Source organism: Microcebus murinus, chromosome 1 (assembly GCF_040939455.1).
Source record: "Microcebus murinus isolate Inina chromosome 1, M.murinus_Inina_mat1.0, whole genome shotgun sequence".
Lineage (NCBI taxonomy): Eukaryota > Metazoa > Chordata > Mammalia > Primates > Cheirogaleidae > Microcebus > Microcebus murinus.
Window position 1 is genome coordinate 79,204,655 of NC_134104.1, and position 26,030 is coordinate 79,230,684.

Genomic DNA, 26,030 nt, shown 5'->3' on the forward strand with positions numbered 1-26,030 from the left:
CCATGTCATTGTCTCAGTTAGTAGCAGGAAGTACTTAAATATTTGCCCTCCATTCTGTGATTCACTGAAGCTTTGCCTTCATCCATGAGCAGGGTTGTGTGGTACTTCTTTGCCCATAGGTATTCTGTCTTCCATGCAGGTACCAGGAGTTACTAGATGACAACCAAGCTCCCTTCTTCCTGTTCACGTGTGCCATGCGGTGGCTGGCTGTGCGGCTGGACCTCATCAGCATCGCCCTCATCACCACCACCGGGCTGATGATCGTTCTCATGCACGGTCAGATCCCGCCAGCCTTCGCGGGGCTGGCCATCTCCTACGCTGTGCAGGTCAGTCTCTGGGGCGGGGGCATCACCTCTGCTTGCTTGAGTTCTTCCTGTGCTGGCTTAGAAGAGCCATGATGGGGGGCTCCACCCTAGCCGCCGCTTCACCTCTGGACCCCTAGAGCTCCTCCTGCTCTGATCCAACAGTAACAATCTGGATTTGACTAGGGCAGGGAGGGGTGCAATCTTGGAATGAAGGGGTTGAGCTCTGTTGCGTGTGTTGAGAAATAGGTGCTATTTTCTTCATAAAAAAACATGATTTTGAAAATAGTTCCTTAGTTTTAGTTTTCTGTATTCACTATATCTCATCTCTGGCCTCTTCCTTGTCTTCTAAAAAATACTATTAATATATCCTCAGTATGCTTCTTATGTGCATTTTCTTTTCCCAATACTGATTTTCCCAATACTGTTAAATATATAAATCTACTGGCCTCTTGGCATGATTGAAGGTCTTCAAATAGCTCAAAGAACAATAGAGAACTTGAGCACTGACTAGATATTTGAAGATACCAACACATTTACTGCCATGGAGTTGTATTTAACTCACACCAGTTTTGAGCCCGGGGCCTTGTGAAGCATGTGTAACTCATACATCTCTTCACCTTGAGAGACTTGAGAACTATTTTTCAAGTTGCATATAATTCACACACAAAAAACAGTAAAAACAACAAATTTGTCATTAAATTAGAAAGGATTATTTTATTTTCAAAGTTTTTGTTCTATTTTCATAATAAAACATCATGGCCCCAAGGAAAAAAAAATTTTTTAGTGTGACAGTCAATGTATTAAGTAATTGTTAATTTTTTTTAAAATAATGGTATTGGAGTTGTATTTTTCTTTCTTTTTTTTTTTTATTTTTTTTTATTTTTCGATTAGCAGCTTTATCACAGATGTATTTTTCTTCCTTCCTTCCTTCCTTCCTTCCTTCCTTCCTTCCTTCCTTCCTTCCTTCCTTCCTTTTTTTTTTTTTTTTTTTTTTTTTGACAGAGTCTCGCTCTGTTGCCCAGGCTAGAGTGCTGTGGCTCATAGCAACCTCAAACTCCTGGGCTCAAGCGATCCTCTTGCCTCAGCCTCCCGAGTAGCTGGGACTACAGGCACATGCCACTGTGCCCGGCTAATTTTTTCTATATATTTTTAGTTGACTGATTAATTTCTTTCTATTTTTAGTAGAGATGGGGTCTCACTCTTGCTCAGGCTGGTTTCGAACTCCTGGCCTCAAGCTATCCACCCACCTCGGCCTCCTAGAGTGCTAGGATTACAGGCGTGAGCCACCACGCCTGGGCTTTTTTCTCTTTTTTTAAAATTAAAGATCAAGTAAAGAGTTGTATTTTTAGAGTCTCTGTGTAAGAAAGCTAAAAGCTGAAGCATTTATCGATGAAATAATAGATTATCTGGGATTTACTTCCAAATAATGTGGGGGAGGAGGGCAGGAGTGGGTGGGACTGTAGATGAAACAGTATTGGCTGTAAGTTGATCATTTTATAAGGTCGAGTTTTGGTATGTGGGTTTTCATTATTCTACTCTTGTATATGTTTGACATTTTTCCATATTGGAAAGACAAAAATAAACAAGTAGCCCAAGGAATCCCAGAAAGGTGTGTTCACAGATATCCAGAGACGTCTGCCCACATATGCAGACTGACTTGCTGACTGGGTGGGAAGACAGCACGTTACATGTGCAGTGTTTTAGAATCCCCAGTGTGAGGTGCACAGGGGCTCTGCATTTGCTTTTTTCCCAGCGTTATATCTGCATTCACCAAGCACTGCAGTCAATGCAATGTGACAGGCTTTGTCTTCACTGTTCAGAGAATGACTAGGTCCCTAAAACCAGCTGCTGCATGTGCCCAGTCCTTATGATTGAGGTATGGCCTTCTAGATGAGGGATGTTTTTTAGCATTGGCCTGATGTGTATTGCTGATGAATTCTTTCTTGGATTTCTGATTCCCATTATCAGTTAACAGGGCTGTTCCAGTTTACAGTCAGACTGGCGTCGGAGACAGAAGCCCGATTCACCTCGGTGGAGAGGATCGATCACTACATTAAGGTCAGGCTGCTGCAGGCCTTTTACTGTGCTCTGACCCCTCTTACCCTTTACTGTCTAGGTGGATGTGCAAGGAGGGGCCGGTTTCCTCTGCATGTGTCTTCCCACAGAGGAGGACCAGCAGTCTCTCCACCAGGCTTGGAATGAAGCAAAGAATACCATAAAAGTTTCTAAATATATTTGTAAATTGTGTCTAGTTGTGAACTTATGTTCATGGATTAGTTTCTAGAATGTTGTTGGTTCAGTTTAGCTGACGAATGTAGCATTTTCCTTACAGTATTTAAAACCATGTGTTGTTTTCACTCTTACTCCAGTCCAGTAGTTCTTAACCAGGGGTGGCCGTCAGGATCCCCTACTGAGCTGTCATCAGAGACAGGCGTGGCCCCATCTCTGGAGATTCTGACGCAGTAGATTGGGGTGGGACCCAGGCTTCTGCAGTTTTAAAAGCTTCATAGCTAATTCTAAACCACATTCACAGTTTAGAAACCAGAAATCTTGTCGATACTGAGAGTATCTAGCTCTTCCCGCCTTGCTCCAGAAGGCTTTCAGTCGCCATGGGGTGGCATCTTGCTGGTGTCCTACTTGGAACTCATAAAGCAATTTCCTACAGAAAGAAGCAGAGTCGTGGGCAGTTAGGATTTTCAAATTTAACTCAGATCTCAAGAGTTACCTCTTTTGTGAACTGCCCTGAGACTTTACCGGCATTTATGTCATTGTTTATATGGGAATAATACATTCTGAGTTTCCAATAATTGACTTAGAAACATAGTTTTGAAAAATTATTCTTTTGGTTGAGAACTGAGTATATGTAAACTGTATTTTCTAATAGAGACATGCTTCACTGATTTGTTTTGACAGGGAACTTCATTAGTTGTAGGATATTTCTTTCTTTCTTTTTTATTTTTTTGAGACAGAGTCTTGCTCTTTCGCCCTGGGTAGAGTGCAGTGGTGTCATCTTAGCTTACTGCAACCTCAAACTCCTGGGCTCAAGTGATCCTCTTGCCTCAGCCTCCCAAATAGCTGGGACTACAGGTGCATGCCACTGTGCCCAGCTAATTTTTCTATTTTTAGTAGAGATGGGGTCTCGCTCTTGCTCAGGCTGGTCTTGAACTCCTGAGCTCAAGCAATCCTCCCACCTCGGCCTCCTAGGGTGCTAGGATTATAGGCGTGAGCCACCGCACCCGGCCCAGTTGTAGGATATTTCTTAACTAACAAATGATTGTTTTCAGAAAAAATAGCAGGTAGCTATCTAATGTATCTGGTAATAGCTATTCTTTATATTTAGACTTTAGCCTCTTTGCCCAGTGTTCTGGTCTGTGGGCAACACATGTGTGTACATATGGGTGTGTGTTGTTTGAATTAATATTACAGATGGCGAGAGTCTCATGCTGGGGAGAGGTCAGGATTATGGTCAGTGGTGGTACAAAGTGGACCCTCTCAAACCAGTCACATTTCTGAGGACTGTTTGTCCCAACACAGAGTCTTTCCAGCTTGGTCCACTCCCTGGGCCACTGCAGTCTTTGGCTATAACTTCCCAATAAGGCTACATATGCCATAGCTAATTGCCATAGAGTTTTAAAACATTGTGAGGTGTGACTATTGGTGACAAAAATTACCCAAGCAGTTATATCACAGCATTTTAAAGCTATATCACAGCATTTTAAAGATGGAATGGATTTCCAAGATCATCTAATCCAGTCCCTACAATTTGCAGATAAGAAACTAAGACTCAGAGAGAAAGAACATGTCCAGGTCACACAGCTGTTAGTGCCAAAACTGAAATTATAAGTCTGTGTCTCCTGGATTGACCAAGACAGTATCAAAATGCCAGGATCTGATTAGATGTTTAATAAATGTTAGTTTGCATCCTTCGGGTTTAGGCCAATGGTAATCAAATGGTAGGATTCTATTTCAAGTGGAACATTTTCAAAGAATTCCAATAAAAACTGCTGTGGTTGAAGAGGGATGGAAGGCCTCATGCCTCTGTGTAGGCTTTCCCTTAGCCCTTGAGGCATGTTTGTGGGAGAGTTCCTTATGACAGAAAGCAGTTTGAAAATTACTGCCCTCCCTAAGCTGCTGCCAGTAGCCGTTGTGCTCTGTCTCATTTAATGAGGATAAGCATTTACTGCCAAAGGACTCTTTGCTGGCAAGGAGCCTGGGTGGCAGCTGCCTCTGTATGGCTGCTGTGTTTGTCCTGGTTTTAATTCTCTGTGACAAAGACTTGTAGCTCCCCAGCCATCTGTGGTCAGTCTGAACGGGCCACTTCTGTCTCCCCAGACGCTCTCCTTGGAAGCACCTGCCAGGATTAAGAACAAGGCTCCCTCCCCTGACTGGCCCCAGGAAGGAGAGGTAACCTTTGAGAACGCAGAGATGAGGTACCGAGAGAACCTCCCTCTGGTCCTGAAGAAAGTGTCCTTCACCATCAAGCCTAAGGAGAAGATCGGCATTGTGGGGCGGACAGGATCGGGTAAGGACGTGCAAAGCCCTCTCTGGGGAACCCAAAGGTTCCAGAGAATGTAACAATTTATGGAATATCACTTTCATCCCTTTAAACCAGATCCCTTTTAGATTAGTGTTTAGTGTCACAGGCCTCTCGAAAACTAATATTCTAGGTTTATTTTTAACCCTGCCTTGATGACATGTAATGCTTTTTCCAATCATAAATGTATGCATTATCAATGCAGAACACTTGGAACATATAGCAAAGTGCCGAGAGGAGAAGCACTCAGAACTCCACCTGACAGAGATAAGCACTGTAATGTTTTTGGTGGATATCTTATGAGGCTTTTTCTGTTAGCACATATGTTTGCAAAAATGTAGTCATTTTACACATACTGTTTTGTGACCTTCTTTTAAAATTATTAGTATTTTCCCATGTCGATGAATGATTGCTATGCAGTATAATACAAAATTCTGTTTTGTAGATGTACTGTTTAACCAGTTAAATTTATATTTATATTTAATCATAGGCCAATTTAACCAATTTAATTGGTTAAATTTATGTTTAACCAATTGGTAGGGAATTGAGGTTAATTTTTCACAATTATGAGTAGCATTGCAGTGAATATTCCTATTTCTAAGAAGTCAAAATTTATGAATAATTTTAAAGACTTTGTGACATAATGCTAGGATAGTCTCATATTTATCAGAAACTATATTCCTTTGAAGGCAGAAATTATTTTTCTTGTCTGACATCAGCTGTAAAGAAATTGAGGCCAGGCACGGGGGCTCATGCTTATAATCCTAGCACTCTGGGAGGCTGAGGTGGGAGGATTATTTGAGCCTCAGCAAAAGTGAGACCCCATCTCTACCAAAAATAGAAGAAATTGGCCAGGTATGGTGGTGCATACCTGTAGTCCCAGCTACTTGGGAGGCTGAGGCAGGAGGGTTGCTTGGGCCTAGGAGTTTAAGGTTACTGTGAGTTATGATGATGCCATTGTACTCTAACCACGGTGACAGAGTGAGACTCTGTTTCAGAAAAAAAAAGAAATAGAGAAAATAGAGAATTGGCCTTCATTTTAGGTGTTTTGCTTCACTTTTATTCTTGGAAATGTGTTACTATAGGCCCTTTGATATCTAAGGTCAGTACCTGAGTGATTTATTTCTTTCCCTCTTTCCTTCTTGAATAATATTTCAAAGATTGAGTCTTGTCTTATTTTAGTAACCTGTTATCCTTGTATTACTATAAGAGGTCTCTTTGGTTCAGTTATTATTGGCTTTCTGGACTTGAGGCTTCCTTGGCATCAAAACTCTTGCATGTTTTTTTCTTGCCATTAACAATAACAACAAAAGTCTTTTATCTTTTCTGGCCAACTTAACTTTAAAGTACTTTCTAAGGAAGAAAAGAAAAAAGCCTTTCCTGCTTTCTGTTTGAGGGAATTATTTCATATCGAGACATTGCCTCCAGGTTTTTCACACTGGGAAAAGAATCTTCAGCCAAGGGTGTAGGGTGCGGGTAGGGCCAGGGGGTGCTGTCCCAAAGCACCCTAATCCTAATATCTAATCCTAATCTAAGCACTCTAACCCTAATATAGCTGCTTCCAGGTTTCATGAGCCCTGGCTCTGCCTTGGTCACAATGAAGGACACCACTATGAGGACTTTGTTGCCCTTCTTACCAGCACATTCCATCTGTGCAAAGGTAGTCTAGGTTCAGAGAACTGTGAAGTCTTCCAGCCTAGGCATTCCATACCTAGGCACCTTTTGTTAAAGTGGAACAACCTGACCCATTCATTCGAGTACCATTCCTTTGTTAGCTTAGATGTTAAAACAAAGTACTGCCTTGGTCCTAGCGGAGTGTCTCTCTCCCCTCCTTATTATCTGGGTAGGGGGCCCGCACATGACCAAGTCCTCCAATCCTGAATAGAGTCATCCATTTCTAGGAGAAAAACTGTCCTGCTACATAATCAACCAGGTTTCCCAACTTGTTTCTGGTAGAGAGATGTGAGGATTATTGCATTAGGAAGATGGGTTGTTTTCAGGTTCCTGTTAGGTAGTTTGACAGGGGTGTGCCCAGGGGACAAATCCCAGCTGCAAGGTGTGACTGTAGACACAGGGGGCAAATCAGGCTATTTGTACCCTCAATGACTGCTGAAGAGACAGAGTCATAGTAATCTCGGCGAGGCTCTCATGATAGGTCTTTCAGAACATACGGGCAGGAGAAGGGTAGAAGGATCAGGCACTAGGCGTGTAGCCAAAGGAAAGTGGTCCAGCAGTTAAGACACTGTAGCTCCAAATCTAAACTGTGGCTCCAGGTTGCAGAAAGGTAGACAAGACTATAGCAAAGCTTTTTTTTTTGACACTATATAGAGAGGCTTTTAAATGTTTGTATCCTTTGACAGATAATTGCAGTTCTGAGATTTTTTCCCAAAGAAATCATCTGAGGTAGCAGTAAAGTTTCAGCCTTAAGATACATGCCACAACATTATTATAATAAGTTCTATATAAACAAAATGTCCAACATTAGAGGGCTGGTTAAACAAGTAAGAATACCTCCACATGATGAAATGTTGCAGCCACTAAAATTTTATCTTAAAAAGTTCTTAATAATATGGTTGAGTGCTTGTTATACAATGTTAAGTGAAAAAAAGCAACTACAATATTGTATCTCTGGGACGATCTCAATTCTGAGAAAAAGACTGAAAGGAAACATGTCAAAAATTACAGTACTGGCGGGGCGTGGTGGCTCACGCCTGTAATCCTAGCACTTTGGGAGGCTGAGGCGGGTGGATTGCTCAAGGTCAGGAGTTCGAAACCAGCCTGAGCGAGACCCCGTCTCTACCAAAAATAAAAATAAATTAATTGACCAACTAAAAATATATATACAAAAAAAAAAAAAATTAGCCGGGCATGGTGGCGCATGCCTGTAGTCCCAGCTACTCGGGAGGCTGAGGCAGTAGGATCGCTGAGTCCCGGAGATTGAGGTTGCTGTGAGCTAGGCTGACGCCACAGCACTCACTCTAGCCTGGGCAACAAAGTGAGACTCTGTCTTAAAAAAAAAAAAAAAAAAATTACTGTAGTGAGATCATGAGAGACTGATGTTGTCTTATATTACTTGTATAACTTTTCAGATGAAGATGTAACTAAGAAAGCCTGTGTTGCTGGTCTCTTTAATACTGAACTCACCATTCTCTCCCCCAAACCTGCTTCTCTGCGTAGTTTACTGTCGTGGTAGGGTCATTGACATCTGCTTGTGGACTCAAGACAAAACCTTCTTCCCTTGCATGTGTGTCCCTGGAACTTCTCCAGCTGATGCCATGGCAATGGGAGGCCTTGTCTAAGTCTCCCCCTCTCAGCTCTGATAAGAGGACAGAGAGAGGGAAAGTATCTTGTCCTCTGGTTTCCCCTCCAGATGCCTGCTGGGAGATCTCTGTTCTCTTGACTTTGCCTAAGAGGTATCAGACCCTGTGTACCTGTTCCTAAGGTGACCGGAGGCATTTTTCTGTTTTATTCTAACAGCATGGTCCCTCTCACTCCTTCTCAGCCTGAAGCTTTGTGATTTGAAGCTATCTGTTTGGTAGCTCAGGAAAATTAATCACTTTTTTCTGTTTCTGTCATATTATACATCTCAGTTAATTGGTTGAAATAATAGTTACATAGAAATAGAAAAATAGATGATTTTGCCCTGAGGATAAACCAGTTTTGTCTTGACAGAATGCACTAATACGGTGGCTCATGCCTGTAATCCTAGCACTCTGGGAGGCTGAGGCGGGCAGATTGCTCGAGGTCAGGAGTTCGAAACCAGCCTGAGCAAGAGCGAGACCCCGTCTCTACTATAAATAGAAAGAAATTAATTGGCCAACTAATATATAGAGAAAATTAGCCGGGCATGGTGGTGCATGCCTGTAGTCCCAGCTACTCGGGAGGCTGAGGCAGAAGGATTGCTTGAGCCCAGGAGTTTGAGGTTGCTGTGAGCTAGGCTGACGCCACGGCACTCACTCTAGCCTGGGCAACAAGCGAGACTCTGTCTGAAAAAAAAAAAAAAAAAAAAAAAAAAAAAGAATGCACTAATAGAGCTGCTTTTCTGTATGTCTTCTGACCCATCAGGGAAGTCCTCTCTGGGGATGGCCCTCTTCCGTCTGGTGGAGTTATCTGGAGGCTGCATCAAGATTGACGGAGTGAGGATCAGTGACATTGGCCTTGCTGACCTCCGAAGCAAACTTTCCATCATTCCTCAAGAGCCAGTGCTGTTCAGTGGCACTGTCAGGTGAGGACCTGAGCACCTCGGGCTTCGTGCCTCTCCTAGAGGCCTGGTGGGCATGTTGGACCGCATGGTGCTGGAGCCTCCACGTGGAGCCGAGCTCTCGCGAACTCTGGTCCAATGCTCTCCCCTGTGCCATGTGCTTCCCGTTGCGGAAGGGTGCAGCAGCTCCACTGCACACGCTACTTTGTTAACGACATGGGGCGGGGAGGCCTGCAGCATGGTGGTGAAGAGGTCAGAGAGATTTGGGCCCAGAGCTCCGTTTTGTGGCTTTGGATGATTACCCATCCCTAAGCCTGTTTCCTCACCCATAAAATGGGGATACTTTAGAGGCCCATTGTTGTGAAGATTGAGTAAATTCATACAAACTATATAAGTACAGAGCCTGGCAAATGGTAAGCATCCGATAAATGGCAAATGCCTCATCACCTCATCATCCTCCATCTGCCTCCTGCTCCATTCTGTCATCTGTCCTGGGTATGCTGAAGTTGCAGTTCTAATGATGGCTTTCAGGCATAGTGCTACTCAGGTGTTGTAACTGTCCCGTATCTTCTCCCACCTTTGATACTTACTCTGGAATGATGTTTCTTTCTGAAATCTGCCAGCATGCTAAGATAAAATTCCTCTTTGTGGCTTGTTAATATAGTAACTAGAAAGGAAATCTATTTATTCATATTATCTTCCCTATACTTGGGTTTTTTTTTTTTTTTTTTTTTTTTTTTTTTTGAGACAGAATCTCACTCTTGCCTGGGCTAGCATGCCGTGGTGTTAGCCTAGCTCACAGCAACCTCAAACTCCTGGGCTCAAGTGATCCTCCTGTCTCAGCCTCCTGAGTAGCTGGGATTATAGGCTTGCACCACAATGCACAGCTAATTTTTTCTATTTTTAGTAGAGACGAGGTCTCACTCTTGCTGAAGCTAATCTTGAACTCCTGACCTCAAGCAGTCCTCCAGCCTCGGCCTCCTAGAGTGCTAAGATTACAGGCATGAGCCACCACGCCTTACCAGCCTTAAGCTTCTGCCTCCTAAAAACAAAGATTTCCATAATTTGTGTCCATTTCTATTCAAACTGCCATTCTTTGGAAATAAAAACAGCTTTAACTATATATTTGAGTTAGATTGAGCTTTTTTTAAAAATCATTCTAAAAGTTATATTGCCATTTTTCTTTAATTTTTAGCAGTTTCCATAAAAATAGGTACCAACTTAATTTCGAATAACTTCAGGCAGTATTCAAACTTGTCTTTAAAACTAGGCCCTCCCTTTTCTTTGGAAATGGCATTTGAATTCATTTATTCAAGAAGGTTTGGTAGATATCTTAGTTTGCTTAGACTACTATATATAACAAAATATCATAGACTGAGTGGCTTAACATAATTTATTTAACATAAATTTATTCCTTACAACTCTGGAGGCTAGGAACTCCAAAATGGGTGTCTGGTGAGGACCCTCTTTCTGGTTGGCAGACACTGTCTTGTGTCCTCACATGGCTTTACCTTAGGACACATAGAAAGAGAAGAGAGAGGTCTCTTGTGTCTCTTCTTCTTCTTATAAAGGCACAAATTCCATTATGAGGACCCCATTCTCATGACCTCATCTAAACCTAACTATATCTCCCTAAGGCCCCACCTCCAAATACCATCACATTAGGGTTTCAATATATGGATTTTGGGGGCACACGTTTAGTCCATAGCAGTAAATAAACTGAATGCTCATCTATATTCATGTACAGCCAGTACTCTTGGGTGTGTTTATTTTGGCATTTCTCTAATTGAATTTGGACAGCATGTACTGGATCTGTTGATGATAATAAATCATTCCCGTTGGGTACGGAGGTAACAAGGTCAAACCAGTGACATCAGAAGAGAATTAGAACTTATTAAAGACTTAAGTCTAAAATTAAGAAATTAAAAAGTGTTGCCAAATCTGCTCTTCCCATAATCCTGTTTTTAGACACCATGGGAACACCTTTGAAAAAAAATTGGCCCTATAATATTTGGTTCTGTTCAAAAGAACTATGTATTTTTAAAAATTGTTTCATCATCATTTGGAACTTTAGACTCCTTGAAAATGCTGCTACCAAGAAGCCTCAGTTTTAATTTTAAGATTTTATAGCACTTCATTTAGGCTTGTGAATTAGGGGCTTCTGGAGTTAATAGTTAAGAATTGACCTTGGGCATGTGATGTGCAGCTAGTGTTTATAGAACATCCTGGAACTGTAGCTTCAGCGGGATTGGGACCATTTGTTACCTCCAGAGAAATGTGTGCTGCTTTGTGGACAGCTCAGTAGTTGGTTGCTGCTGTCCTGGGTTTGTAGTTCCTGAACTTAGAGTGCTGTTTGGGCAGTCAGCTATGCAAACTAAGAAAATCATTTAAGTTTTGCTCTAATTTTGGCTTTTCAGTCAGTAGTAGATACTGAGGAAATATTAAATCCCAGAACTTCTATCTTCTCCTTTTATACCCCCAGCAGGGGGGTGGGGTGGGCTGTGACCTCAAGGCCACATGTGGCCCTCAAGATCCCCAAGTGCTGCCCCTGACTGAATCCAGATTTCACAGAACAAATCCCTTTATTAAAAGGATTTGTTCTGTAAAATCTGGATTCAGTCAAAAGCCCTCACTCAAGGATCCAGAAGGCCACAGATTCCCCACCCCTGGGGGGGCAGTTTCTTACAGATCCCAAAGAACATTGAGCTTGTAGTATCTTTTCTTTTCTTAGAAGATGGAAAACCTACAATGGGTTTCCCAAGGAAGAGCAGGATAGATCAGCTGTTTCTCAGCTGCCTCCCGGAGACCCTGAATTTGGAAACTATCTCCACCACCGTTAACCAGCATTGGGGTTGGGTGCATCTTGAGATACCAGCCAGCTATTAAAACTTGGAAGAGGGAAAGCAAAGTAAAAGCCAAGTCAAACAAAGCTCAGAAAGTCATAAGATATAAATTTCTGAGTTGTTATGTATACAAATAAGTCATGGCCCAGATGATTTGGGACCACGCCGCTCCTCAGATTAGCCCAAATGTCAGTCTAGTCCAATACCTGTGTCCCATCCCTTTCTCATCTGTCTGTCTCGGTTTGAGCTCTCAAGCCTGTGTTTCTGTGGCCTGTCACTTTCCCCTGCCTTTTGCCCTGATAATTGGCCCCAAGAAGAGAGGCCCTTTCTCCAGGAGGACTTAAACACTTTCACTGGCCTCCCTCTCTCATGGCCCTGGCACCGCTTTGCTTTCCTCTCGCTTTTCCTCGAGGTTCCAGGAAGCCCAGCCCTGGCCTCTGCCTTAACCTCCCTGCTTTCTGTCCTGAGGACTATCTGAAGCCTGGCTAGGCGGGTGGTGAGATTGGCCATGTCCAGCTGTCACTCTAGTCTGTCTCTGACTCTTGGTCCCCTGAGGCTGTTGGGTACCTTCTCATCACCAGGAGCAGTTCTGCTTGGCATCCATTCATTAACATGAAGCACTATTCTTTCTTCTTCCTATTTGGATGCTGTCTCTCCTTTGATCTGCTCATTAAATTTTCTTACTTTGGAGGAACAGCGCTAGATCTCAGCTCACAGTCACAGCAAAAAAAGAAACAGTCCACAGCTGACTGGTTTATCCAAGACTCAAAGCACCTCCAGACAGAAACATCTTGTACTGTAGGTGGCATAGAAGTTGCTCCAGATTTGTTGAAGCAGCTTCTTAGCATCTCAAGGCCTTTCAGTTGTTTCTAACTTACTTTCTTACTCTGTTGTTTAAGGGAACACCCTTTTCCTTTTTAGGCAGTCTCAGTCCCTGTAAAACTTGGGAATTCTGCAAAACTTCTAGTCTCTATGTCAGAAGGTAATGCCAAGTCTAGAATAACTCTCTGAAGAGCCCTGGGTGGCATCTAGCATACGTTGAAAAGTTGTTCTATGCCAGACACTGCTGGTGTAAAAAACAGTACAGCAGCAATAATAGTTGCTAAGCTTATTAAGGACTTACTATGTGTCACATACTGTCCTAAGCATTTAAATTGTCTTAATTCATTCAATACTCAAAACTCCACAAGGATAGGTACCACTATTATGCCTATTTTATAGACAAAGAAACTGAAACCTACAGAGCGAGCGTCAAATGACTGGCCCAAAGATACACAGCTAGAAGTGGCAGAACTAGAATCTGAACCCGCTCTGGCTACAGTCTGGGCTCTGCTCACCACGCACTGTGCTGCCTTCTGAAGTAGGTTAATACATAAAATATTTCATTAAATATGAAATGTCCGATTTCAAATCAAAAGTTTAGTTTATTATATTTCAAACAAAAAGCAGTACAGTTAATCATAGTATGTGCCTAAACTATCAACACAATTTTGACATTTTAACAGTAGTTTGTTTATGCCAGCAGCGAAGAATTCTAGAGATTGAGTGGCAATGAAATCGCAAAAGGCGTTTTCCACAGCTTGTTCAGAATTGAATATTTTTCCTTGCAAGAAGTGGTCCAAACCCTGGAAGAAGTGGTAGTCAGATGGTGCAAAGGTCTGGTCAATACGGTGGTGACAGAGAGTTTCCAAGTCCAACCTCTGTAGTTTGAGCAGTGTTGTTTGTGCCACATGTGGTTGAGCATTGTCTTGCAAAAGGATTGGTCTGTCTCTATTGACCAATCTTGGCTGCTTAATCGCAAGCATCCTCACCATTCCATACAATTACATACAGTAGACATCTCCTGTAATGGATTGACCAGGTTTCATGAAGTTGTAGTGGGATAAAACCAGCGCTGGACCACCAGACAGACACTATTAGCTTTTTTTGATAATTATTTCGTTTTGGACTATGTTTTTGGCACTTCATTTTATCCAGCCATTGTGCCAAATGGTTGCAATTGTAAACAAGAATCCATTTTTCATCACACACAACTATATGGTGTAGAAATCTTTCGCCTTTATGTTGTGACAGCAAAGAAAGGCAAGCTTCAAGATGATTTCTCTTCTGATGCTCATTTATTTAATGCAGTACTCATCTGTCCAGTTTATTTATCTTGCCCATTTGTTTCAAATGGTCCAATATTGTTGGAATAGTAACATCAAACCTTGCTGCTAATTCACATGTAGGTTGAGACAGATTTGTTTCCACTACAGCTTTCAGCTCATCATTATCCAGCTGGTCTTAGGTCACCCACGTGGCTCATTTTCAAAATTGAAAGCATCAGAATGGAACTTCGGGAACCATTGACAAACTGTGTTCATTAACCACATCCTTCCCAAACACTTCGCTGGTATCTCGAGTTCTGTGCATAGCATGGGTTCCACAACAGAATTCATATTCAAAAATAACACAAATTTTTGACTTATCCATGGTTTTACAAAAATTGCTGGAAAAAAAAATTTGAAAGATAATCACAAGCCAAAAACTGCATTTGAAAGAATGAGAATGTACTTTCATAATAAAAATAAAATGAGAAGTGTCAAAGTGGAAATGTCAGAGATAACAACTATTGAACTTAGTACTTAAAGAAATCAGACACTTCATACCTAATGACCTAATCCCATGACACCACTATTAACCACAACCTTGAGGTACATTCATCTCTCCAAAATCAAGCTAGGCTTGCCTCCTCAGGGGTCTTGACCTTTAGTTATATTTCTTTTCCCATCATCTATAAAATATTCTTTGCCTCCCACATCCCCCCAAAATTTTTACACAATTTCTGGTGCTCTCTCTAGTAATTTTTCATTTACTCTACTTTTCTTCTTTTAACCTTTTTCACTTTATTTGTACTCTTAACAACTAAAAGCCAAAATATTTCTGAATAACTATTCTGAGCTTTCCTTTAGCTTCCTAGTAGAAGAAGGTATGTGAATCCCAACATCTGCTCTGAGGCCTAGGCTGCCAAGGAGTCACACCACAGTGGGCAGGACAGCATGGCAGCATGGTTTAGTACCGTGTCTTCTGTACCAAGAGCGAATTGCTGCATCCTCTCACACTCTGGGAGATATCCTTGGCTTCATTTAGTAGTGGTCAATAGGCTAGCGTAGGCTGTTGCTAAAAATAAAATGCAAAGAACAAAAGTTGAAAACGTGCTTTTGGCAACATCAGGACTCGAGGGGTTCTGATGATTAAAAATAACCGCCCTCATGTTCAGATACTTTTTTCCTATCCATCCACTTAACTGAACACTCTCGATGCAGTGCATGCATAACTTTGCTTTCCATCTGTGGGTGGGACTCAGGACCATCTGGCTTCTCTAATGAGGGTGTATTTTTTTTCTGTCCCTGATTGAGATGATTAAGGCGAATGTGCATGTATACCACCTACAGGTGTGTGTCAGTGTTCCTTTCACATGTGGAACCCACTGGTGAGTCCCCTGAGGCTCCTTCCACTGGTGTGATGGGCCTAGGTGGGCAGGGTCTTGAGCCTGTCAGCGTATCTGCTGAGTCTTCACCCTCAGAGAGTCCGATGGGGCAGTCTCAGTGAGCAGGCCACTGCGGCCTTGCGTACAGCAGTCCCCCCGTCCCCGTGGTTTCACTTTCTGTGGTTTCAGTTACCCATGGTCAACTGTAGTCCAAAAATATGATATACTAGAGAGAGATTTTGTGAGAGACACCATGTTCATATAACTTTTATTATACTATCTTGTTATAATTGTTATATTTTATTGTTAATCTCTTACTGTACCTAATTTATAAATTAAACTTTGTCATGGGTGTCTATGTGTAGGAAAAAACATAGTATATACAGGGTTCAGTACTATTTGAGGTTTCAGGCATCTATTGGGGCCTTGGAAGGCATCCCCCACAGATAAGGGAGACTGTTGTATTTGCAGTTTGTCTGAGAAGAGGTATCTGATGAACTCACTATGTATATTTGTTTCCTAAGGCTGCCATAACAAAGTGCCACAGACTGGGTGGCTTTAAACAACAGAAATTTATTCTCATAATTTCCAGGCCAGAAGTCTGAAATCAAGGTGTCAGCAGGGCCATGCTCCCTCTTAAACCTGTAGGAGAGAGCCTTCCTCGCCTCTTCCAGCTTCTGGTAGTTTATAGCTATCAGTGGCATTCCTTGGCTTATGGATATATCATTCTAGTTTATGCCTCCATTGTCACATGATATTCTCCATGTGTGGCTCTGCCGTCACATGGCCACCTCCTGTAAGGACCAGTCATATTGGATTAAGGGCCCACCCTGCTCTGCTACTCCAATATGATCTCATCTTAATTAATTATATTTGCAATGACCTTATTTCCAGAGAAGGTCACATTCTTAGGTACTGGGGATTAAGACTTCAGCATATCTTTTTGGGAGATGTAATTCAACCTATACTAGTGGGCATCACTCAACAGTGTTAGAGAACACTGCCTAGGCCAAGTTGAAGGGAGTTATCCACACATTCCTATTCTGGGGACCAACATTATGGACTCCTTCAGTTTTGAGCATGTATTTATTGAGGTCTTACTCTGTGCAGAGGACTCGACTCAGGGCTCTATCAGAACTATTGCAGATCCTGTATCCACGATCCTGTGATTATTGTGTACTTGGGAAATACAGTCAGTGCCTGAGAAATGTCTGATCTCTTTTCCCATTGGTCGTTCAAAGCCCAGCTTGGCAATATTTTTTTAAGAAAGGATTTTCCAGAGGGCAAGTGGAGCTGCTCCACGAGAAAGTGGGAAGGGGTCAGAGCCCACTGGCTCTTATCTCTTTTCACTCTGAAAAGAGTGACTCGGAATTCTTTTCTGAGTTCTCGACTCAACTTGTGAACTATGAACGATGAGTAGGTCCGTATTAGACCACATGAATAGGAGAGAGAATATTTTGTCATGAAAGTGTGCATTGCCACCTGGATGAATGTCACTCGGAGGATTGTCTTGCTAACCTTGCCCCATAGGAGCTGCCGGCAGTCTTTGTTAAACCAGACAAAAGTGTGAGTGACCTTTCACTCCTCAGACTTGGGGCAGAGAACAAAGTTTCAGGCTGTCCCTAATTGTTGGTGTATTGGTGCAGAAGGTGCCCTAAAAGGCAGCTGGAAAGGAGAACAGTACGCACTGATCTCGTCATTCTGGGCACGTGTGGAGGCGGACTGCAGAGGGACAGAGGGACAAGGAGGATCAGGAGCATCCAGTACCTCTTGGTTTGTCTTTCTGGTTAGAAGCAGATGAACCTCTCCTCAGACTTATCCCATGGATTATCAATAAATTGGACACCTTCTTTTTTAATTAAGGTGCCCTTCGTAGATGGTATGCCCATGGAGATAAGTCTTTCCCATCCAGACCTTTCAGGCAGGACTTTATCAGAACTATTTCAGATTCTGTGTCCAGGATCCTGTGAGTATTGTGTCTACTTGGAAAAGGCATTGAGTAGGAGTCAGAAATCACCAAGCTTTAAAACCAGACATCGAACATGCCCACATGGACCTTGTCAGTTTAACAGATACCAGTAATTGCTGTGCTCCAGGCACTGTACATATACTATCTTAATGTTTACAACAACCTACTTAGTAGTGTCGCTATGTCCCCATTATACAGACGAGGAGATTGCAGAGTAATTCGTCCAAGGTCCTGCAGATGTGAGAGGCAGAGCCGCAATTTGAGGCCAGTCTTCCCGGACCTGGTGTGCACACTCTCCCTCCACTGCGCTGCTCTTTGCCTGAGCTATTACAGGAGATGTAGAAGTTGTGACTTACTAATGTCTCTTATCAAGAAGTCGAATACAGATGGGAAGAATAGATTCTTCTATATACAAAAATAGTAAACAGTGTGCTGGTGATGGGACACAGCCGTGAATAAGATCCAGCAGGGTGGAGAGTGGGGAGACCATGACGGTGATGAGTGCCGTAACACGGGTGGGCACAGGGACACGTGATCTAGGCTGTAAGGGGCAGGGGACTTCCTGACGGTGACACTGGTTAAGACCTGAAGGACAAGAAGGAACTGTAGCCATAATAACAACAGTGATAGCTTCAGAGACCAGAGTCTCACAAGCAGAAGAGTGGGGAGCACATGTGCACGGGGGCAAGAGGGCTTGAGAGGGCAGGGCCACAGGCCCCCCGCAATCCAGAGAAGCCCATGTGACAGGCCCAAGGCAGAAAGACGGCTTCTCTCCTCCTCTCAGGTGGAGTTGAGTGATGATGACCTGCTTGTCTTCGCATGCCAGTAACTGGCAACCCCAGACATAGAGACAAATGTGCCATAGAGCTGAAGTTCATGTTCCTCCCACAGATTTCCCTCGCTCCCCTGTGCCAAGCATAATTTTATGAGCAAAGCAAATAATACTTTCAGATGACAACCTGTAAATGGTATGTTTAGATCAAGACATGGCACTTAGAATTACTATAACATCCCAGTTTTCTACCACCAATTCTCCACCCTCATCCTTACTGGCAAAGATATTTTTCTCCTATCTTTAACATGTCAAATCCTACTCTTTTGGTATCATCTCGATTTCCTTGAGGAAGATATTGTTGATTCAGTTCTAAGTTTGTACATAAATAGATGCATTTTAACATATGTATGAATAGAAAAAATTTAGAAGGATATATGCCAAAATTTTAGCAGTGCTTGTTTCTAGGGGTATCATTAGATGTGATTAAACCGTGTACTGATTTTTGTTTTATGTCTCGCGTATCTGTATTTTTAAACGTTTCTATAACTAACTTGCATTATTTACATAATAAAGATAATAAAAGTTCAATCAAGTTTTATAAAAAGGAAGGGAGGCCCAGCCTGTTCTCATAGCCTGTCTCTGGCTGGGTGGGGAAGGAGCCATCCATCTGTGGCCGTCAGGGTTTTGAGTCCCCCTTCTCTGTGCACAGGCACCTGTTGCAATTAGGTGGCTTACATGCTGGACTTCTGAGAAATTCTTGTGTTTCTCCCTAGATCAAATTTGGACCCCTTCAACCAGTACACTGAAGACCAGATTTGGGATGCCCTGGAAAGAACACACATGAAAGAATGTGTAAGTGAAGAGCCGAGGGGGAGCTGTGCTAGAATTGCAAGGGAGGGAACACAGTAGTGCTATTGCTGCTCCCCAGCCTGCACTGGCTGCTGCTTCCAGAACATCTGTGGAAAAGGACTTCAGGGCAGGGCTTCCCAGGCCTTTCAGAAACTTGGGAAGAGTTGACCTCTCCCGGCCCCACCTCCCATACCATCTGTGGTCATATTGGCCTTATACTTTCTGTCCAGTGACAAGATATTAATGACAACTGAGAATTCAGTAATACTCTTAAGTTAATTTCTGTCTTGTTAATCATAACAATATAACATGCTTTTGAAGCATCCACATATGTGCAAAAGAGCTGCTATTTATCGAGTGTGCAGAAAATGCGGCGAGTGCGTCTGGATCACAGCCCTCTTAGGATAACTCAGCAGGCGCCGCCAGCAGCCGCAGTCTGCACTTGGTACCCCTGGTCTCTAGTGTGCCTGGGATCTCGGAGTCCTGCCTTAATTCAGCTGGATGAACTCTGCTCTTCTCTCCTTTATATTGGGCTTCCTCAAACAATCTCAGGTGAAGAGCAGGTTCTGCAGCTTAAAGAAAAGTTTGACAGCCATAGGCCTATAGCTTTGAACTTCAGAAGGAGAGTAATTTTCTTACTCCATTTCCTATTGGAATTTCTGAGATATTTTGACGGTATAAGCTAACAAAATATTATTTGAAATGTGGACCGTCCTAGAAAATGGGGCTCATAGTACACATGATCATCACACCTGTACCTTATTTCTAGATGAGCCAGGTTCTTGGCTAGGAATTCTTTTTTTTTTTTAATTTCAGTATATTATGGGGGTACAAATGTTACGGTTACATATATTGCCCATGCCTCCCCTCCCCCCTCAAGTCAGAGCTTTAAGTGTGTCCATCCCCCAGACTTGGCTAGGAATTCCTTAATCTGTTTCAGAATAATTCCTTTTTGCCTCTGGAGTTTTGAAAAATATCTATTTGCCTCATCCCTAGATTGCTCAGCTACCTCTGAAACTTGAATCTGAAGTGATGGAGAACGGTGATAACTTCTCGGTGGGGGAGCGGCAGCTCTTGTGCATAGCGAGAGCTTTGCTCCGCCACTGTAAGGTAAGGCAGCCTGGTGCCTGGCACGAAAGGGGGGGCCGAGGAGCAGAATGGGAACATTGCAGTGCAGCCTTGCCCTGAGGCATGGGTCTGAAGGTGTTCCTGACTTTGAGCTGTGGCACTTTTAAGAGCATGACCAGAGATGTTTCTAAATTAACCTTGATACAATTTGGTCATACAGGTTTGCAGGGAGGTGGGGGCTTGTTTCATTTTTAACTTCAGTGAGCCTTCCAGTATCCAAGGATGACTTGTTTCTGGCCAGCGAGTAGCTATAGTACTGCAAACCATAGACTTGGAAGATTTAAAAATTGCAAGAGACTTTCAGGTCATCAAATCCAGCCCCTTCATTTCACAAACGGGAAAAGGGAGGCCCATAAAGGTTTAATGTGGAATACATGTTCATTGGCACAGAACAAGGAGGGGCAAGTATTTGACTAGATCAGTATTACATGAATATGCTATTTGTGGAAATCAAGGCAAACATGTGGGTTTGAAGTTATATCAATTCTAAGCAACAGGATATTTTTACACATGTGTGTACCTATTTGAAGAAATCAAAATAATGAAATACATTTTAGTAAAACCTAGATTAAAGTGAAGGCTTAAGGAATTTATTGGATCTCTCTTTCTCCTCTGCTTCCCTGGCAGATTCTGATTTTAGATGAAGCCACAGCTGCCATGGACACAGAGACAGACTTACTGATTCAAGAGACCATCCGAGAAGCATTTGCAGACTGCACCATGCTGACCATCGCCCATCGCTTGCACACAGTTCTAGGCTCTGATAGGATTATGGTGCTGGCCCAGGGACAGGTACTGAGCCCTTCAGGGACCTTGGTTTGGCATGCGGCCTTGTCTGGAAGGAAAACTGGCCCCTGGCAGGGATGGACTGACTGCCATCTTCGAGTGGTTCTGGGCCCTCAGATAAGCTGTCATAGCAACCCTATTCTGGTTGCTATTGGGAAGGATACAGCTCTCCCAATCAAGAAATCGAATCAGGCACACTCTTAGGGGATTCTCATTTCACTTTACTGCTTATTCTTTTGTTGCTATGAGCAGACTTAAGTCAGAGAGCACATGTACTTATGATTCATTCACATACGCAAGAATTACCCAGGGCATATTGAGACCAGCCACCACATGTTTGATTTTGCAATTATGCAACGGTGCCAAACTTCTTATCCTGTTGTTTTATGCTTTCCCACAGTCTGGCCCCAGCCTGGCCTTCTTTATTTCCCACTCTTCTCTTGCAGGTGCTGTTGACTGTAGATAATTTTGTATCCTCTAAGCTTTTCACCTGTCTTTACTCAGTTCCTTCTACCTAAAACATCCTTTCCCCTTGTTCCCTCCCCCATATCTCCATGCTCACAATCTGCCTGTCCCTGAAGATATGGCCCAAAGCTTCCAGGGGCAGGGCCATACCCATATCTTTGGGTTCCTGGCATGTTTAGTACTACAGTTCTTTGCACAAGTAGATGTTAAGTAAATGTATGTTGGACAAATACCTCCTTTGTGTGCCCCTGGGATGAAAGTAAATTAATTATTTGGCAGAAATAACAAGCCATTTGTAATGAGTAACTTGTCTTCTATTAATAATAATATGTCTCCTTGGCCAAGGTTGTGTCCCATGCCTTTGCCCCACGGCAAGGGAGACTAGGAAAGTGAGTGTGTGCATCTTCATCCTGTCATAGGTGGCAGGTTCTGCCAGCGTGTCATTCAGTTTCTACTGCAGTGTGATCTTCAGCAGCTGCATAGAAGTCCATCATAGGAATGGACAATTGACTGAGTCAATCCCTTATTTCCTTTTCCCCCTGCCAAGTAGGCATCCTGAGCTCTCCCTGGTCTTAGATAAGCTTGCATACTGAAATGACATTTGTCTGGTGTGCCCTGGACTTGGGCTGTGACTGTTCCCCCTGTAGTTTGTAGAACCTATTGATTCCTTCATTCTCAACGCTGAAAATTGGCATTTACATGAAGGAGGTCCAGAGGCCATTTTCCCTTACACCCTGGTTAGTTTAAAAGAAAAATAGGGCATGGCAGGTGAATTGTCCCCTGATTCCATCTTCAGGTGGCTTTGGGACTTCCCTTACTGAGCGGTAGATCCTCTAAATCACTCGGACTATCCCAGAGTCACATCCTGATTTCATCTCCTTCTTTTGCAGGTGGTGGAGTTTGACACCCCATCGGTCCTTCTGTCCAATGACAGTTCCCGGTTCTATGCCATGTTTGCTGCTGCGGAGAACAAGGTCGCTGTCAAGGGCTAACTCCTTCTCACTGAGGAAGTCCCTTTTCTTTGGAGCATTGCCATTCCCTGCCTGGGGCGGGCCCCTCATCGCGTCCTCCTGCCGAAACCTTGCCTTTCCCGATTTTATCTTTCGCACAGCAGTTCAGGATTGGCTTGTGTGTTTCACTTTTAGGGAGAGTCCTATTTTGATTATTGTATTTATTCCATATTCATGTAAACAAAATTTAGTTTTTGTTCTTAATTGCACTCTAAGAGGTTCAGGGAACCGTTATTATAATTGTATCAGAGGCCTATAATGAAGCTTTATACGTGTAGCTATATCTATATATAATTCTGTACATAGCCTATATTTACAGTGAAAATGTAAGCTGTTTATTTTATATTAAAATAAGCACTGTGCTAATAACAGTGCATATTCCTTTCTATCATTTTTGTACAGTTTGCTGTACTAGAGATCTGGTTTTGCTATTAGGCTGTAGGAAGGATAGCATTTTGTTCTTCTTTAGCTGGTGGTTTCTTGGTGCCAGGTTTTCTGGGTGTCCAAAGGAAGGTGTGTGGCAATAGTGGGCTCTCCAGGCCCCCCGTGCTGCCTGCCCACCTCCCCCAGGGCGGGTGGAGCAGGCGGGGCTGCTGGAGGCCGTGCAGAGCGCCGTGGATTCTCAGGGCTCCTGCCTTCTGTCCTGGTGTCACTTATGTTTCTGTTAGGAGAGCATGGGGCACAGCCCCAGGCCCCTTTTCCCTCCCTCCAACAGGAATAAGAATCACAGAAACATTCCTCAGAGTGGGGGGAGTTTCTTTCCTGCCTTCCTCTTTTTGCTGTTGTTTCTAAACAAAAGTCAGTCTATTCACAGAGTGTCCCACTGCCTCAGGTTCCTAACGCTGGCCACTGCACAGAGCTCTCCAGCTCCTAGACCTGTTGGTTCCAAGCCCTGGAGCCAACTGCTGCTTTTTTTAGGTGGTACTTTTTCATTTGCCTGTTCCCACACCTCCACAGTTCAGTGACAGGGTTCAGGGTTTCGTGGGTCTGTTTTCCTTTCTCACTGCAGTTGTCGCACAGTCTCTTCCTCTCTCCAAAGTCTGCAACTTTAAGCAGCTCTTGCTAATCAGTGTCTCACACTGGCGTAGAAGTTTTTTGTACTGTAAAGAGACCTACCTCAGGTTGCTGATTGCTGTGTGGTTCGGTGTGTTCCCGCAAACCCCCTTTGTGCTGTGGGGCCGGTAGCTCAGGTGGGCGTGGTCACTGCTGTCATCAGTTGAATGGTCAGCGTTGCATGTCGTGACCAACTAGACATTCTGTCGCCTTAGCATGTTTGCTGAACACCTTGTGGAAGCAAAAATCTGAAAAAGTGAATAAAATTATTTTGGATTTTGTAAAATTCTTGGTGTATAACATAGTTCTCTGGGAGGGGAGCGAAATGTCCTTAAATGGCTTTGAAGTGCTGGAGCCTGGGATCCGAACATCCAGCAGTGGAGGTGCATCTGGGAAGGGCCCACAGCAGCGCTGGTTGGTTGCCAGGGCCATGGGGCATAAGATGCCTGGAATCACCTCTGGTGGCCTTAGTCCCTCCAGCCTGTGTCTGGGCATCATCCCCAAATAAAGCTCCTTTTCTGCTAATAAGAGATTAGGGAGTGGGAAAGGTGAATGTTGTAGAGAGGTGGGTGGTCAGGATAAAATATATTTAAAATGAATAGTTTGTTGAAGATTCTCAGCAATTCAAACAATATAATTGCCCTTTCAGCCAATTCATTCAAATTAAGCCATTGAGAGAATTAGTTCCCATTCAGAAAGTCAGAAACTCACTCCAAAGTTTCTGACTATATTGTGTTGAATGTAGCCAAGAAAACTTTTAAACTATTTGGTATTGGTTCTGCTGGTCATCAGTGGAAATCATATCTTAAACCCAGCCCTTTTTATAAACTACCTGTACTGTTTTGAAAATTCAGGTGCATGGCTCTAAAGTTAAAAATCCAGTTCCTCAGTTGTCACATTTCAAGTGCTCAGTAGCCGTATGTGGCTACTACATTGTATAGTGCAGATACAGAACATGTCCGTCATTGTAGAAAGTTCTGTTGGATAGCACTGATCTAAATGGTAACCACTTACTGGTGCACTGGATTTATCTTCCAAAAAAGTAACAAGGTCAACAGAAAGACACCCTTCATGGTCTTCCTGTCCCTGTTGACATGATGCTGACTTCCCTCTTTCAATTCTGTTCTCTCACATCTCCTAGTTCTCCTCCCACCTCTCTCAACCTGCTTTGCCACTTAAAAGGAGATACTGCCCTGACTTCTGTCCACTCCCTTTTCTGTATGGATTCTTTCACTCCCACCAGCACAGTGACAAACCTTCAGCTGTGGACATGGCCTCTGTCCTTAGGACCAGTCTCTAGCTGCCTGCAAGGGCCTCCACTGGGCATTTCCTGGGCGCCTCAGACAGCACTCCTTGCCTAGTAATACCATTTACCTCCTAGTCCTTCAGGGTAGAAGCTTCGAGTTCATCCTTAACTCTCCTACCCCTTCTCTCCAAATTCAGTCCTTGCAGTCCCTGTGCATCACCATCTCCTGCCCCCTCCCTCTGCCCTCATTGAGACCCACCTCTCTTCTTTTTATGTTGTAGTTAAAGCCTCTTAACTGGTCTCTCTGCCTCAGTGTCCCTCTCTGAACCATTGTCTACTACTGCCAAAATACACACCAAAAATACAAGTTGGTCAAATACTTCTCCCTCCAGGAATCTCCAGGGGATTGTGGCCTCTAGAGTGGCCCATATTCCTTACCTCCGCAGTCAAGGGTGTCCGTTATCTGGCTCCAACCCTCCTTTTCTACTCAGTGTTCCTAAATTACAGGCCATATATTTTCTCACCTTTAAGTCTTTGCTGTTTTCCCAGCCTGGAATTCCTTGATCCTCTCTTGTCAAACAAAGTCATGATTTTTTTTTTTATTTTAAAAAATGTTTAAAGTTTTTAAAACTTAGGTCAAATATTATCTCCTCCACAAAGCCTTGCTCTTCAAACCAAATTTCTCTGGGTTCCTACAACACTTTGCAGACACATACATCTATTTTAAGGTTTATTTCCTTTTGCTTTGTATATGATCACTGATTAATTTTTTTACATTTCTAAGTATTATGTTTTACACATAAACATGCTTAGTAAGTATCACAGTATTCAGCTGACTCTTGAATAGTGCCTTATACATGGATGCTCATTGAGTATTAATATAAATCAGTGTTCCAGACTTTTTTTCATTGTGGTCATGACAAAAAGGAATTGAATTGCTTCAGAGAGACAAAGTCGGATCAAGGAAAAGAGCCCGTTATAAAATGCAATGACTTCCATTTTGAATGACTTCAGAACAGCCAGGAAATAATTCATAGTGTTTGCTGAGTGGCTAAATGATGTGCCAGCCCCTTCCTACCCTTTTCCTGATTGATCACCTGGAAACAGGGCATAGCGTTAAAGGTAATGAGCCTCAGGGACACAGAAAGACACAGCTACCCAGAAACTTATCTTGCACTGATGGTTGCCTACACTATTGGGTGCCACATTTCTTTCTTTTTTTTTTGAGACAGAGTCTCGCTTTGTTGCCCAGGCTAGAGTGAGTGTCATGGCATCAGCCTAGCTCACAGCAACCTCAAACTCCTGGGCTCAAGGGATCCTTCTGCCTCAGCCCCTGAGTAGCTGGGACTACAGGCATGTGCCACCACGCCCGGCTAATTTTTTGTATGTATATATAT

General features: G+C 43.1%; 1 protein-coding gene across 4 annotated transcripts in view; it reads left to right on the top strand.

The window, feature by feature from the left end:
• ABCC5 (ATP binding cassette subfamily C member 5) overlaps positions 1-23,673 on the top strand; it is an 82,672-nt gene extending 58,999 nt beyond the window's left edge. For all 4 annotated transcript variants that reach the window (XM_012736930.2, XM_012736931.3, XM_076003561.1 and 1 more), the window contains 8 exons: positions 140-326; positions 2,274-2,363; positions 4,638-4,827; positions 8,905-9,064; positions 18,870-18,948; positions 19,942-20,055; positions 20,701-20,865; positions 22,215-23,673. In XM_012736930.2, coding sequence (XP_012592384.1) covers positions 140-326; positions 2,274-2,363; positions 4,638-4,827; positions 8,905-9,064; positions 18,870-18,948; positions 19,942-20,055; positions 20,701-20,865; positions 22,215-22,316 — 1,087 coding nt within the window. In that variant the 3' untranslated portion in view covers positions 22,317-23,673. The remainder of the gene's footprint in view (positions 1-139; positions 327-2,273; positions 2,364-4,637; positions 4,828-8,904; positions 9,065-18,869; positions 18,949-19,941; positions 20,056-20,700; positions 20,866-22,214) is intronic.
• Positions 23,674-26,030: the final 2,357 nt, after the last annotated feature.